General features: G+C 44.9%; 1 protein-coding gene across 1 annotated transcript in view; it reads left to right on the top strand.

Moving 5' to 3' along the window:
- The window catches only part of Stk39 (serine/threonine kinase 39), a 246389-nt gene that overhangs the window by 101368 nt on the left and 129970 nt on the right, over window positions 1-15051 (top strand). Inside the window, exons 9-10 of the mRNA XM_057755528.1 lie at window positions 4672-4720; window positions 4824-4889. Of these exons, the coding sequence (XP_057611511.1) occupies window positions 4672-4720; window positions 4824-4889 (115 nt within the window). The remainder of the gene's footprint in view (window positions 1-4671; window positions 4721-4823; window positions 4890-15051) is intronic.

Consider the following 15051-nt stretch of genomic DNA (forward strand, 5'->3'; position numbering starts at 1 on the left):
TACACTGTATATTTTGGTTGACTTAACACAACAAATTCAGAATTTTAGAAGGGCTTGTATACTCGTTTCTAAATCTGGAGACTCACTGGAGTTTGCCGTTTGGAGGTGTTTGAAATCCTCTGAAGAGAATTTCAGGAAGAGAAACCAGATCCAAGCGGGTTGAGTGTTGAAGACAAACTTTGTGAATATGTGCTATCTGCACGTAGCTCATCTCTCTGTGATCTTAGCATGGTTAGTAGGCACCAAAGCCCTGGCGCTGCTAAGAGACTTGAGCAACCAGTGACAAGCACAGCGGCAGAATAACCAGGACATAGATTGAGTCCTGTGCTCACATGCCGGATTCTGTGCTTTCCTCGTGTGACATGGACCTGAGGTGTCGAAGCCCGTGCCTCAGGGAGGTTTGTGCTTTACATTAGCTCAGGCAGAGTTGCTTGTATTTGCATAGCAGAGGGCTTTGCTATTTCCTAATAAAATGAGCCTTGCTCTTAGAGATTACGCATTCCCCAATGATGACAACCTATAAAAAGAGCCAGCATTGACTGAGCACTAAGAGGGTGGATGTTGCATGGATAAATGCGCCAGCCATGAGTTAGACTGCACTATCATTTTGCCGAGGGAGGGAGGGCTGTGCAAAGCAGTTCTGCCTGGGGTCAGGAAGCGGTTAGAATTTATTAAAGCATGTAGTTAGAGCTCTTTAGACTGTATAATACTCATCCTGAATCCTTTGAGATCCATTTTAGGTCTCAGCAGACTTTGGCCCATCCATATGTATCCGATGAGTCCATTGAGAGGTTTTATTCTGAGAAATGTTGGTACTTGCAGAACACTGCATGTTTTTTTTAAGGATTTCAGACTCAGTCAGTGTTCATAGCCTGGACTACTCTGGCTACTGGTAGCACTGTAGCACTTCTTGGGAAACAGTGTTTCTATTTATACTACCTGTTACATGGCTGGGCGGTGGTTGGCAGCCTTGTGAGAGGTGGCGGGGAAGATCCCCTGCTCCAGCAGAACTCAGCTAAAGACAGGCAGGGTCTGAGGCTGCACAGTAGGCATACCCTTGTAGTTTCTGTTGGAGAAAGTGGCAATGGATAAATAGCCAGGCATGCGAACCTGAGTTCAGAAGGGTGCCAGGCACCTCTGCTTGTCTCATACTTCCGTTCATCTTCCTCATTTTTCCTAGTTCCCCTTCCCCTACTTTCCTATGGAGGTAGCTTAGCACACTTGGGTTTTTACCCCAATCCTGGTAACACTTGAGCTGACTTCAGTATAAACGGACCCAGTAACACTGTTCAACTGTTCTCTGTGTTGAATTAGAGTGCCTTGAAACTTAACAGTTGTGCCTACTAAAAACAAAAACAAGGTCCCCAAAGGAAACAAAACAAAATCATAAAAGAGAATGTGGGCTTTTAAAGCCATTTCCCCCTTACCTATGGTTTCTTTGTGATGAAGGGATGGAGGATAAGGGTGGAGTGGAGTGGGGAGAAAAGGTTTTTTCTGCAATATGCTTTTTTTTTTTTTTTGGTTGCTATAGAAATGACCTTTCTCAGAAAGGGAAAGAATTTTTCCAGTCCCATTTCTCAAGGTCAGTCCAGCATTCCACAACCTTCTATCCACCTAGGTTTAACATTTGATCTTTGGTCTGCAGAAGGAGAATGAGGGGTACTGAGGAAAAGGAAAAAAGGAAAATCACTTTGGGTCCCCATCTGTGCCATGTCCCTCCTCTTTGTTTTGCTGCCTGAGCGTCGTCGTTTTTTACTGCATTTCCCTCTCTTCCTCACTGTGTCGAACAGACGCTTCAGTGCTGGCTAAACTTAGTCATGGGAGTTACAGTCCTGGCCCAAATGCCTACCAGCATTGCCTTCACTTCACGCTGGGGTGTGAATTTGAGCTACAGTAGTTTGCTGTGCTGTGCTGGGCATCAGGAATATAAAAATGAAAGCTACAGGCTCTTTGCCTCAGAAGGGCTCCTAACACGTAAAAGCGGAGCTACCGGAGAGGGAGCATAGATTGAGATAAAGTGGGAAGAGTGGGAAAACACACTGAGCACCAAATCTGGAGTGTGAATTCTACCCATAGATGCTGGGAGAGAGATTCCCGATGACCGTGGCATCTAAATTGTTTCTTGACTCATGGGCAAGGTGGACTACTTGGTTATGAAACATTTCGAAGAAGCAATTTCAAGAAAAGCCCAGGGTGTGCTTTGCTGTGAAGGAATGGAAGACAGATGAGAATGCCATCATGGTTGAAGGGGAAAGTGTGTAAGGTCAATGAAGACAGCCTCAGAAGGTTTGGGATCACGGAGGAGACAGCCTCAGAAGGTTTGGGATCACGGAGGATGCAGCCTTAGATGGTTTGGGATAACGGAGGAGACAGCCTTAGATGGTTTGGGATCATGGAGGAGACAGCCTTAGATGGTTTGGGATCACGGAGCTTGATTCAGCTGCTTTCAGAAACCCGCTCTTCGGGGGATAGGTGACACAGGCTGCTGATGAGCGGGACTGATAAACAGCAAAATACTAACCAGTGCATCATGTAGAATGGCTAGGTCTTTTTTCATCTCCACATTTTTTGGCTTTTAAATAAGCTATAAGCTCATGCATTTAATGAATTTACCAAGTGACATGGCCCTCCCATCATTTAGACCCTTACTTACTCAAAGCAGTTATCAGTTATCAACTGTTGTAGTGGGTGCATGACTCGGGCTTCTTGGAGAGGTGCCTGTAGCTAATATTCTTAAAATTTGAAGGAAGTGGTAACAATCAGAATACAAATCTTCCTTGCACAGAAATACAGTTGATGACTTTGTAGACTTAGGCTGATGGCACATGCCTGTGTCTGCGGAAGTTCTCAGTTCTCCTGGAGTCTGGACTCTTTGGGCCTCTTGGGGGAAGCCTCTCAGCAGAAGCCTTTGTATTTTGCACATTTTATTTACTGAATTCTTTGACAGTAACAGACAACACTTTACCGCGTGTTTCTTCCTAACAAGTAAGGCTTTGCTTCTGCATAGTGATGGCGTCTTTCCACACTGAAGAAAACAAGCAGGATTTCTTACAGGTATCTCCCATGTAGTGAATTTGCAGATCTATCTCTAAATGTCTTTTGTAATTTTTTTGCTACTTTCTTTCAAACCCAGTGCTCACTCAAGGGCAGTGAGCTGCGTTTAGCTTTAGATTTTAAGTCTATTTTGATCTAGATCCGTTCCCTCATCTCTCTTACATTTTCCTCTTGGAAGATGAGGGATTCATTGTCTCTATTTTATAACCTGCCCTCCCTCTGCCCCCCCCTCCTCCCTTTTCCCTTTCTCTCCCACAGCCTTTCTTTCCTTTCCTTAATGTAAGACTTAGCGTTTTGGATGCTCCGCAAGTGCTCGCCTGTTGACCTCTATCTCGAGCTTATATGGATGAGTATCAGGGCGGCTTTCCTTCTCATTCCCCCTCTTCTACAGATACAAATAAAGAAAGCTGATGAAATGGATTCCTAATTAAGGAATTATTGACAGAGGAAGCTATTCTTTACAGACGATTGTCAGTTGAACAGAGAAAGAATGGTAAAAGTAGGGAATCAATGTTCGGCTACCTCCCATGAAATATTTAAGTCCAAGATGGTAAACCCCAGGGGAAGGTTTTCAGCGACAGGATATCCATTCAGTGCCAAGACGTTGTTCAGCGGGACACTGGCTAATTGTTAGGGGGGAAGGCGGATCTTCCAGTGCTGAGTTTTGGAGCCTGGGGACCAATCAGTTAAACTTAGCATCGCTAATAGTAGGCTAGCGTAATGGTCGCCGCCTCTGTGTGGCCGCAGTGCAGTGAGGAGCCTGAGGATGTCTGTGAAAGCACAGCTTGAGCAGGCCGGGTCTACAATGTGTTTTGAGTTTCAGAGTCTTCTAAACTTGAGTATTTATGGACTCTACCAGTTATAGATCCCCGAAATCTGCAGTCTGAAATGATTCTAAATGTCTAATTTTATGAGCTATCTCGTCAGCATTTAGATGCATGATGGAACCTCTTTGAGCCTTCTGGACCTAACTTTTAAGTTTATGTGCGATGCAGCATGGAGAAACAAGTTATATGACAACGCAAGGAACTAGACATATGCAGAAATGCTTTTGAGTGAGCTTGTGTTTTATTAATGGCCATGCCATTTGAATTTTTTTTTTTTTTTTGAAAACAGTGGTGCCTACACTCTTAAAGCAGTTATTTCTGTCCTGTGCGGCCTGAGCTGGCCCCTAAGAGCTCTCTGTGAGCCCCTTTCTATAGTTGCTGCTCCTTGGGATTCGCAGAACACAGTGGACTCTGTAGTCCCTTTGACAGGGTCATATTGCAGTTTGTACGGCTTCGTAATAACATAGGAATTTTGCTCTCTGAAGTTGCTCTGCCAGCCTTTAAACTCTCCCAAGTTGACATACTGAAGTATAAGGATGGTGGCTGGAACGCTGATTGTGCCCACACATTAACTCACAGGAGCGTATGTGTTCTGCAGGAGAGGCATTTAGAAAGAGCTAGGAAACAGGCCCTGCTTTATTTGGTACCAGCTTGTGATTGACTTGGTTGTTGGTTTTGCTTGCCTTAAGGTCAGTCTTCCAGAAATGCTCTAAGGTTAAGCCGTAGCATCAAGGCAGTATTTTTATTATGTGGTGATTGTTTCAACTCTAATTTATTATTGATCTTTCAGGCCCACAGCAGCAGAACTTTTAAAATGCAAATTCTTCCAGAAAGCCAAGGTAACATGCTTAACACCCCCAAGTCAATCTGCTGTTTTGAAATTGCTGTGAACCTGTGGGCATCCAGCAAGGCCTTCAACTGTTGGGGTCATTTGTTTTGCAGAACAGAGAGTACCTGATTGAGAAGCTGCTGACAAGGACGCCAGACATAGCCCAAAGAGCCAAGAAGGTAAGCTCCATCCACAGTGTCCCCCAAAAGATCGTCCCCTCACTCAGGAAAAAAAGACCGTAAAGAAACAGCAAGGAGGTTCCCGCACACTCTGGCTTCACTTTGGAGATTATCCGATCATCACCCCTCTGGCCGGGGGTCTTCCCTCCCGTTACCACAGGTTGCTGTTGCAGGTTTAGGTGTGGAATCAGCGTGGGCTCTCATAATGTCAGTTTGGCATGCAGCAGCTCCCCGTCCCCCAAGAAGGTTAGAGACTGAATGCCGGCAAGGTTTAATGCCGGAGAGGTGAAATAGCTGTATTACTTTCCTTTGGGTTTTTAAAAAGAGGGATACTCAGCTTCAAACCTACTTGGAAACGGTGAAATTAGAAACATGTTTGGTCTGTGTGATGAGGAACAATGTTCTCGAGTGCTCATGTACTGGTGAGGCTGGAGACCACGTGCCGTTCCTCAATTTCTCTCCACTTGTTCTTTTGAGACAAGGTTTCTCACAGAACCCAGAGCTGACCCTCTAGACTGGTCAGTGAGCTCCAGGGAGGTATGCCCCGCTGTACCTGGATAGTTTTATGTCACTGCTTGCTTTATCGAATGAACTGTTTTCCAACCCCAAATTTGGTTGTAAAGGTTGGGTGAATATCTGTGGGATTTATTTTCATTTCTCATAAAAGACCCATAATCCCTTTCCAGTCTATCTTATGTCCACTAAATTTTGATTACCTACAGTTTTTTTCAGTTCTAGGTTTTAGATTCTCAAAATGGCATGTAATTATATATGCATTTACTCTGAATTATTTGCTATTATGATGGATTTCATTATGCTATATATAAATTCTAATGGGCAGCCATTGGTTTGGCTATTTGGTTTTAAAGTTAGTATCATAGGAATAAGAATATAAGAATATATACCCTGCAGATTTGGAAAGGGATGTTTTCTGTTTACTGGTGTAGAGAGAGCTGATAGGAACCAGAATTGTGTGTGATATAAATGAAGCTGACAGGTGTACTTTGGATCCTTTATCTCATCACACCCATGGACCAGCCTTGACAAAACACCTCTTACCAGGGTAGGGGCATGGGAATTTAGAAATATAAGTAAGGAATGCGGAGATATGTGAAGAATAACAGAATGGGAACCATAGAATAATACCGGGAGGGTATTCCAGTGATTACTGAAATCACCTGCGTTTATTTTTCCATAGCTTTTATATCAAGCAAAACTGGGGGTAGGGGGCAGGGTCTTTTTTTTATCACATATCCAAAATGCCATCTAGAGGTGACTAAAAGCTGTCAGAGCTCCACTGGCTTCTCTTGGAATATCTGCAAGGGACCTTTTGCTCTACACTTTTTTTTTTTCTGTTTTTGCTGTGTATTTCGCCTGTTCCCCCAGTCTCTGCACGCTGGGGTTTGTATATCATCTTCCTACAATGCTGATGTCATCTCAAGAGCCTCCCCTTGTTCTCCTACAGCACTGGAGGACCCCTCCCCTTCCTTTCTTTTCCACTGATTTTTCACCTTTAATTTCTGGTTTCACTGTGTAGCCCAGGCTGGTCTCAGACTCATGATTCTTTTGGCTCAGCCACACGTTCTTGGATGGTAGTTAATGCAGTGGTCACTGTACATGGCTCCTCTGCTGTTTTTAGATTTTTATAAAATGATTATTTTATGTGTATTGATGTTTTGCTTGCATGTATGTTTGTACACAATGTACATGCCTGGTACCCTTGGCGACCAGAATAGAATGGCAGATCCCTTGGAACTGAAGTTACATATGGTGATGCACTACCATGTGGGTGCTGGGAATTGAACGTGGATATATTCAATAATGAGCTTAGTTTCTCTTTCATAAATAGGCAGAGACGGTACCTTCCCATGTTTGTGTGTCCAGAATTGGGCAGTGCGTAGCATTGCAATTGGGACAAACTTTGCAATAAATGGTTGTTATCGTATAATATGTGTTATTATTTTATAATCATTCATGTTGCTTTTATCATCATTTTGCTCATGGGATGCCCTTGTTTCTGTTTTCTTCTTGCTGGTGTTGGTGAGGGATGCCACACAGTCTTTTTCTGCCACTGCTCCCAGTAGTGGGCTCTTGAGGTGCAGAGATGTGCAGGACAGTACAGACAATGACACTCACTTCTCATCAGGGAATGTGACTTGCACATCACGGGACTGTAAATCCCAAAGGGTCGCAGAGAGTAAAACCATCAGGTCGTCACGTGGGAAAGATAAAGCCTAGGGGAGAGGAGAGAAGAGAGGAACGCAGTGTTTACCATGCACTTAAAAATGTAGGATCGGCAGTCGGTTCCTCTTTATCTCGGTTACTGCAACATTACAAACATCAGTGAGGTTCTGAGGATATCTGTTGGATGCCAGAGAGGCTGATATATGTGGACTTGTTTAGAATAGTCTGACGAGACCACAACTACTTTTGAACCTGTGTGGAAAAGTAAAACGTAATGTAGGATAAGAATGCTAAAGTCATTATTAAAGGTTACAAGGGTTTGAAATGGAGAAATATTTGTCTCCGTTTTCAGGCTAAAATACTGCAGTGCTGGAACACCGGGCCTTGACTTCAGCCACGGTCATGATAACTCCACATTTGACACCATTTAGACTTCTTTAGTTGACGAAGCAGGAAATTGTTTTTAAGTTTCTGCAAGGTTACTTTCCTCCTGAAATCTTAACTAAGGTGTTGAAAACCTGAGAAGAAATAAGGTGACTTTAGCGTTGTTCCGTGTTATCCCAGTAGAGGGCAGCAATGAGTTTTGGAGAACCCCAAAGGGAAGTTCTGGCGTTTTGAAGGCATCAGATTGTAGTACAAGATCAAAGGTGATTGAACTGGTCAGGTTAGGCAGTTGGCTGCTGTTTTATTGGACAGGCAGTTGAAGGCATGATTGTTTAAGTACACTTCACTTTTATTTTAAATTAAAATTCTTGAATTTGTGTTACATTTTCTATCAACAAACCAACGTAATCTAACGTGTGTTTTACACAATTCTCGTCGAAACCAAAAGTCTTAACTTTGAAAAATTGATTGGAGCATTTTCAGTATTTAGTGATTAAATTAATACAGTTTAGTAGTATCAGGCTATTTCCAGAGAGATTGTTGGTTTCTAAGACTCTCCCTAGTGCTGGGTGAAGAGAGGTGGGAGCCACTCAAAGTGAACGCTAACTCTGGAGAATTAAACCAGACTCTAGCCCAGTCGCCACACCTGCTTTCTGTTTCTATGATAAACATAATGACCAGAAGCTGCCTAGGGAGAAAGCGTTGATGTCAGTGTATACTCCAGGTAACCTTCCGTCTCTGAGGGAAGTCAGTGCAGGAACCGAAGCAGGAGCCTTAAAGGAGCGCTGCTTACTGGCTGCCTCTGGTTCCCGTTCAGCTTTGACAGTTCAGGTCCACCATCGTAGGGATGGTGCTGCCCACAGTGGGCCGGGCCTTCTCCCGTCCATCATGAGTGAGACAGTTTCGCTCAGGTCTGACCACAGGTGAATGTTAGCAAGGCAGTTCATCAGTTGAGGTTTCCTCTTTTCAGGTGAGTCTAGGTTGTGTGGAGTTAATAATCAAAGGTAGCGTGGATACCCGGATGCATCAAATAGGCTCAAGGGTGCAGTGCTCTTGAAGTTCGTGTTCCCTGCTCGTGCTCATAGGGAGGATGATGACGGTGAAACACGTCATTTCTCCTGTTTTAGAGATGTAGATCAGTGTCAGAAAAGTTGGAGTTACTGTTTGCCTGGGATGGTGACTGGGACAGGTCTTGCGAGAGTGTCAGCCCACAGATGCTTCCACTCACTCCAAGTCTGGGGTCAGTTTAGAATCGACTTCCTTTGGTCGGAACAGTGATGTTGCCACTAGGGGGCGCCGTTAGAACAGTTCATTTCAGACTGGACGGGAATCGCTTACTACTGTGTAGTAATTGCTGCTCCTATAGATTGTGTTCTTCTGCTCTGTGTTTTTGCTGGATGTGAATTTGACAGGCGAGGGTAGAGGAGACGGCAGGGAAAGCCTCATAGAAAATTACTTTCCATACAATAAATGAAGTGAGACAAAAACAAAACAAAAAACCAAACTTTTCTTGTTGTTAAATTTTTTTCTACTCCCTGGTTTGAACTGGGAGCAAAAAGGATGAAGAAAATACTGTGAGTCTATGGTCCTCACTTGCAAGAAAGTCTTTGCCTTTGTCGGGTATAGGGGGTTTGGAGGTCCATTTTGGAGATCCGGAAACCATGATAAGAACTCTAAAGTAAGAGACATGGCTTTTAAACTGTCGAGAGCCTACAGCTTTCCATCATGGAAACAGTGAGCCTTAGGCAGAGTCTGCCATGTTGTACAGCAACCACACACTTGAGGTCTGTGTGTTCATATGCATTTGGCGTTTCCTGTTCGCCTTGGGAGATTTGCTCACAGGGGCCTTTGCACATGGCTACCTTCTCTGGAATAAACTGCATGCATGTGCTGACGAAGTGTCTCCATCCCTGTGTGCCTCCCACCCTCCGTCCACATCCGTGAGCCTCTGGGCCTGGCTCACAGTCCGCAGCCTTCCAGATCCTTGAGATCTCTTATTTTGTTACTCTTGAACGTAGAGAAACTGTTCAGAACAGAAAGACTTTCAACCAGAATTGTAAAATAACTTCATCACAGGCTTCTTGTCAGTGATCAGATGCAAAGCTCCTGCTACTTATAGGATGAGGTGCACAGCACACGGAGGTCTCTGTTTCCATGATCCTTGGCAGGCCTGACAGAGCTACGGTTTACTTTACTTATGGACCTTTGCATGGTAGCCTGTGGTTATATTTGGAAGGTTTGGAGACAGGGCCTAGCTGGAGGAAAAGGGTTAATGGGAACTGGGTTTTGAGGGCTATACCCCACCCTAGTTCCAGGCTTAGCTTGCTGCTTCCAAGTCTGCAGAAGTCGAACAAGGATTTGCCATGTGCTACTGCCACCATGGAGCCACACAGCCCATGCTTTCCCCGCCACAAGGGACTGGGTCCCCATTAACTGTGATCCCCAAATCAGCTCCTCTACTCTGGAGCTGTTTCTCCCGGGGGTTCTGTTACGGGACAAGGCAACAAGAAGACGAGCAGCTCACTATAGCTGCAGGTCCAGGCTGAGGCTGTCACACCCCTGCAGCCCAGGTGCTCCGCAGTGTCCCGTCTGCAGGGCCGTGGCACTTCGAGTTCAGTTCTGTCATTGTTCTTGATGACACACAGAGCTCACACCCTTCATTTATGCTACGCTGCCATCCTGAGAGTCTCATGGGTCTGAAAGCAGTGCCTTGGGAGTTCCTGTGGTCAGCGCTAGGCACCATCTCTAGGGATTCTGAAAGATAAAGTTCAGGGAGTAAGAGGGCGGGGCATTGGCCTCTGGCGTAAATGTGAGAGCGAGAGGCCGTTAAACCTTGGTTTAGCCTTTCAGCTCCTGTGGGTTGCCTGTGGTTCACAGCTGAGATTCGGATGCAGCTGACTCAAGGTTTAGAATTTCCCATTACCACTGACTTTCCTGGGAATCCTTATACTAAAATCGGACAGTGGAGGGGGTATCATCTCAGCCTGGTGGCCCGTGTCGGGGGGCTGACACTTAGTCTCTGCCTAGCATATTCTCATCCTCTGATCACAAGCACATGGCTGTCTTCCTCCGTTACCCAAAGCATTGTCCACTTAGTTTGGTGTTGCAGAACTAGGCTGAAATTAATTCGGGTGATCCCAAGTCTTGTATTCCTTTCTATATATCCCCTCCTTCACTGAGGGGAAATCATTTAAATTCTCTTCATCTCAAGCTTGGAAATCTCTAAAAAGACTTTGACTTTTTGGAGATGGGAAAGAGAAAATCACGGATGGTACAGAACTTTGGGCACCGTGGGGACAGGAAGGAGTCCATGTTGTGGAAAGGAGCCCCGGTTGTGCCTTCATGCCCCTTTCCCGCCCTGTCCCCTCACTTGAGGGGACTGTGGTGAGGTGAACGGAGAGGTGCAGAGCAAGTTAAGGGAAAGAAAGACGGGCAAGGACAGGGGCTCCTCTTGTTTGGGGCTAATCAAATGTGATTGGCTTATTAGAGATTCAGGACTAACTTTTTGAAAGGCAGAATTACTTTGTATTTTTAGAAGAGATCATTGAGATTCAGTCGTTTTAAAACAAATTAAAATGGAAGGCGGCTAGTTAAGGTTGCTTTGATGACAGACTTTTTTTGAAGCTTGCTCTTTAATTACTGCTGACACCCTCAAATGCGATTTAAAAGTGTCTCAGAACTTCTGCTTACTCTCCCAGACTCAGAAACAAAGGAAAGGAACCCTGTGCTGCCTGCTGAGCAGCATCCGCCCGTACCAAGCCAGTGCCCAGTGCCCAGCGCCTTCAGTTCAGCCCATACAAGCCACTTGGCTTCTTAACCAGTGTGCTAGCAGGTGCCAGTGACCTGGCCGGGTTGGAAAGGGCATGCGGGGTAGGGAAAGCGCACAGTCAGCGGATCTGTAGGGCATGGCCCAATAAAGTTGGAATCTGGAATTCCATGTCAGAGGCTTCTCCCCAGAGTGGCGCTATTTGGAGTGCATGGGACATTAAGAGGTGGGGCATGGTGAGATTCTTTCAAAGACCTGAGGGGTGGGGACTGGTGACTGTGGGACCTTTAAGAAACTTAATGGGCATTCAGAGGAGGCCTGCTGGGTGTGCCTTTGAGAGGCAAGTCTTTGTGGCATCATTTTGCCTTTAAGAGATGGAGGCCGAGGGGCTTTCTTTCACAGGATATCTGGTAGGTATCTGCTGTTGAAGTTAGCAGTAAGATATTAGCAATGGCTTTTTGTCTCTGTCTTTGCTCCTCTTTCTGAGTTCCTGGCCATCATGAGGTAAGCAGCTTTCCTCCAGAATGCTCTTCATGTCGTGACTTGCTGTCATGCCACCATGACCCAAAATAATCCTTTTCGTTTTGTAATCTGAACATTTGAGTTATATGTCACAGAGACCAAGTGTGGCTAGCATGACTCCCTGCTCTCTTTAGTAAACAGGCTGGGTGGTGGCGATGCCTGCTTCACGCTTCCTGGGTAGGAAGGGCCACTCTGCTGTGTGCTCATAATGTCATGCTGAATGCTTATCCAGCTGTAGCTCAGATGCCCACCTTTTTTTGTCTACTGCTTGTGTCTCTGGTCCCTCGGCCACACAGGGTTCCCTAAGTTTTCCACATGCTGCTGGAGCAGCTGATCCTCATTGTCGGGTTTCCCATTCTCTCAGAGCCATGGAATCTCCTGAAATGGTGCCTTCCGTTGGCGTTAACAATGCTCTCATAAGCATGATTACAGTGACCTCTGATGTCACTGGTGTTTGTAGCACAGACCTTCACTTTCACCATCTCCTGAATGCCAAGAAGATGCTGAGAGGCTTTGTTTCAGCAAGGAGGGAGTAGGAGGCAGTGGCATGGCAGGTTCTCATGGGCCATCAGAAGATGCTTTGGAAATGGTTTGGCCTCATTGTATATAGGAGAGTTTTTAATGTGCGTAGACTAGTCAGTAACTAAACACCTGGGGATCGAAACCAAAATGTGCCCGAAGACCTGGAAGAGACCTTGGGTTTTGTCCTTAGCACTGGAGCTGCCCTGTCATGCCCGGAGTAGTCTAAGAGACCATGGGCAGATGATCCTTTGTCTTTCAGGTCACGTGGTAGGGCTGCGGTGCTGGGGGCAGTTGATATGCGTTTCTTCACCAGTGTATCCCAGCATGCTGTATACAGGCACATGATCATTTTATGTTTGCCAAAAAGTAGTACAAGATTGAGGAAATAATCCAAACCAGTCATGAGCAAATTCTGTGAAACATCAAAAAGATGAAACTTGAATATAGGGTGTGTCTGGGGCGGGGAGGGGCAACCCTTGGAATGCTATCATGACGTTCAGTGTGAGCCTTGACCTCATAGTTAATTCTCTCAGGAATCGCCCTCACAGACACCCTGCCCCTAGTGGTGCCCCTCATCGGCTCCAGAGTGAGTTTAAATTTAGTCAAGTTGATGACCAAAATTAATGATCACAAGGAGAAACGGAACAGTGTAAAGATTGAGCGGGTTCTAAATCAGTGACTAAGACTTGGATTCCTGCTTTTGACTTCAGTGCTTTTGACAGAACATTGCTTAAGCTGCAATTAGATGACAAAGGCAATTAAAGGACTGTGAGTTCATTAAGGCGAGGGACCACCCTACTTGGTTTTCTGTCCTCAGTACTCAGCATGCTGTGTGATCAAGTCAGGGCCTAATAGATGTTGACCAGGAGAATGGATGTGAATGTGATGAGATTTATTTTGTCTTCCTGGGAGGTTGGGAAGATGCCCGTCAAACCTATTCCGGCAAAGATCAAGGGATGTTCTTATTTCTCGTTTGTATTTCGGGGAAGAGAAGACCACGCCCACACATCCCCAGTGCAATGGAGGAATGTGGTACACATTGCGGTACTCCACTCACATCCAAGAGTCTTGGAAACTTCAGGTGGATCACAGTGAAATTCAGAGAGATGTTGGAGCGGTGGCGAGTGTGGCTCAGCACTAGAGTATTTGCCTGACATGCTCAAGGCTTTGAGTTCAACCTGTAGCAACACACACACAGGCACTCATGGATGCACATACGCGTGCACACACCAGAGGGATAGACAGAGACAGAGACAAAGGGTCAGGTAGATATTTTGAACTTTTCTTTGAATTTATGAGAAAATTAGGCATTTTATGAAATTAATTTTGCTTTAAAATATTTTCCTCATAGCGTCTACATATGAACAGTGAAATGATTGGGTTACTTTATCAGTAGTGATAGTGGTATACCCATTTCTTCAGGCTCTAGTATGTAGTTACAGACTTTTTAAAAAAAATTTATTTATTTATTTATTATGTATACAATATTCTGTCTGTGTGTATGCCTGAAGGCCAGAAGAGGGCACCAGACCTCATTACAGATGGTTGTAAGTCACCATGTGCTTGCTGGGACTTGAACTCAGGACCTTTGGAAGAATAGGCTATGCTCTTAACCTCTGAGCCATCTCTCCAGCCCCCATTAGTTACAGACTTTTGCCATTGTAGAAACTTGGAAAATCTGTGAGGCAGTTCTGCTTTAGACCTGGATTATATTTTGTGTTGCAGTCCTGGTCTCACTGACAGTGAAGGCAGATGGAAGGAAAAGCATTGGGAAAACAGTGTACTCTGTTTTCTGCCCAGTGTGCTCTGGGCGCCATGCAATGAGACCTGTGTCTGTGACACTCTTTAGCAATGCTAGATCGTTTATCCTGCTCTGTAGCCCATGTGATGATGGTTTTAAAAAATTAATTTGTAAGATCAATACACAAAAGACAGATGTGTAATGTGTGCATGGGTGGATGGTGTCTCTGATGACCTCACAGAAGGTAACTTCAGTCTTTGTAGGAACACTTTGTTCTGCTGATAAACAAAGACATATTTAGTTTTGTGAGCATCTCTTTGTCCGTGTTCTCCATATGAAGACAGCCACATGTGAAATGCTTAAAGAAATAAAAAAATAGAACCATAAAAGTGAATCCATTATAAAATACCCAAGTGACCAAGCAGAGTTGAGAATACTCATTTTCAGAAATGAAAGACGTTAGAATTAAGAAAACAACATGCATACACAAACACGCACACACATACACACACACACACGCACACATGAAATACACCCAACGAATGGCTTAGACAGATAAAGATTTTGTGACTGCATAGATAAAGCGTCATTACAGAGAGAATTGTTGAGACGGAGAAAATCAAGAGTGCAGCGGTGCACAGGGATCGGAAGTTGAAGTTAACGCGAGACTGAAAGATAGGAAGGACGGAACAAGAAATGACTGCCCCATCTCAGTGAGAGCCTACAGTCAGAGCTGTCCGTGTGTAGAAGGAGAAACAGTGCCAGCAGAAGATAAAGATTCTCTGAGCCACATAGAAGTACGGTGGTGCGTGCCTGCAAGCCCAGTATGTTGGTGGTTGAGGCAGGAGAAACGGGAGTTCAAGGCTAGTCTTTCAGGCCTACCTGGGCTACTAGAGACCTTGTCTCAAAAACAAAGCAAAACAAAAGACCGAGAAATCTGTACTTTGAAACCTGAAGCAGAATTATAGACATCCAAAGTTTCTCGATATAAAACCTAGCTGGACTGCTAGGCTGAGTTAGGAGAACCATGAGTTTGAGGCCCA

The sequence above is a fragment of the Chionomys nivalis genome, chromosome 22, assembly GCF_950005125.1.
Source record: "Chionomys nivalis chromosome 22, mChiNiv1.1, whole genome shotgun sequence".
Classification (NCBI taxonomy): domain Eukaryota; kingdom Metazoa; phylum Chordata; class Mammalia; order Rodentia; family Cricetidae; genus Chionomys; species Chionomys nivalis.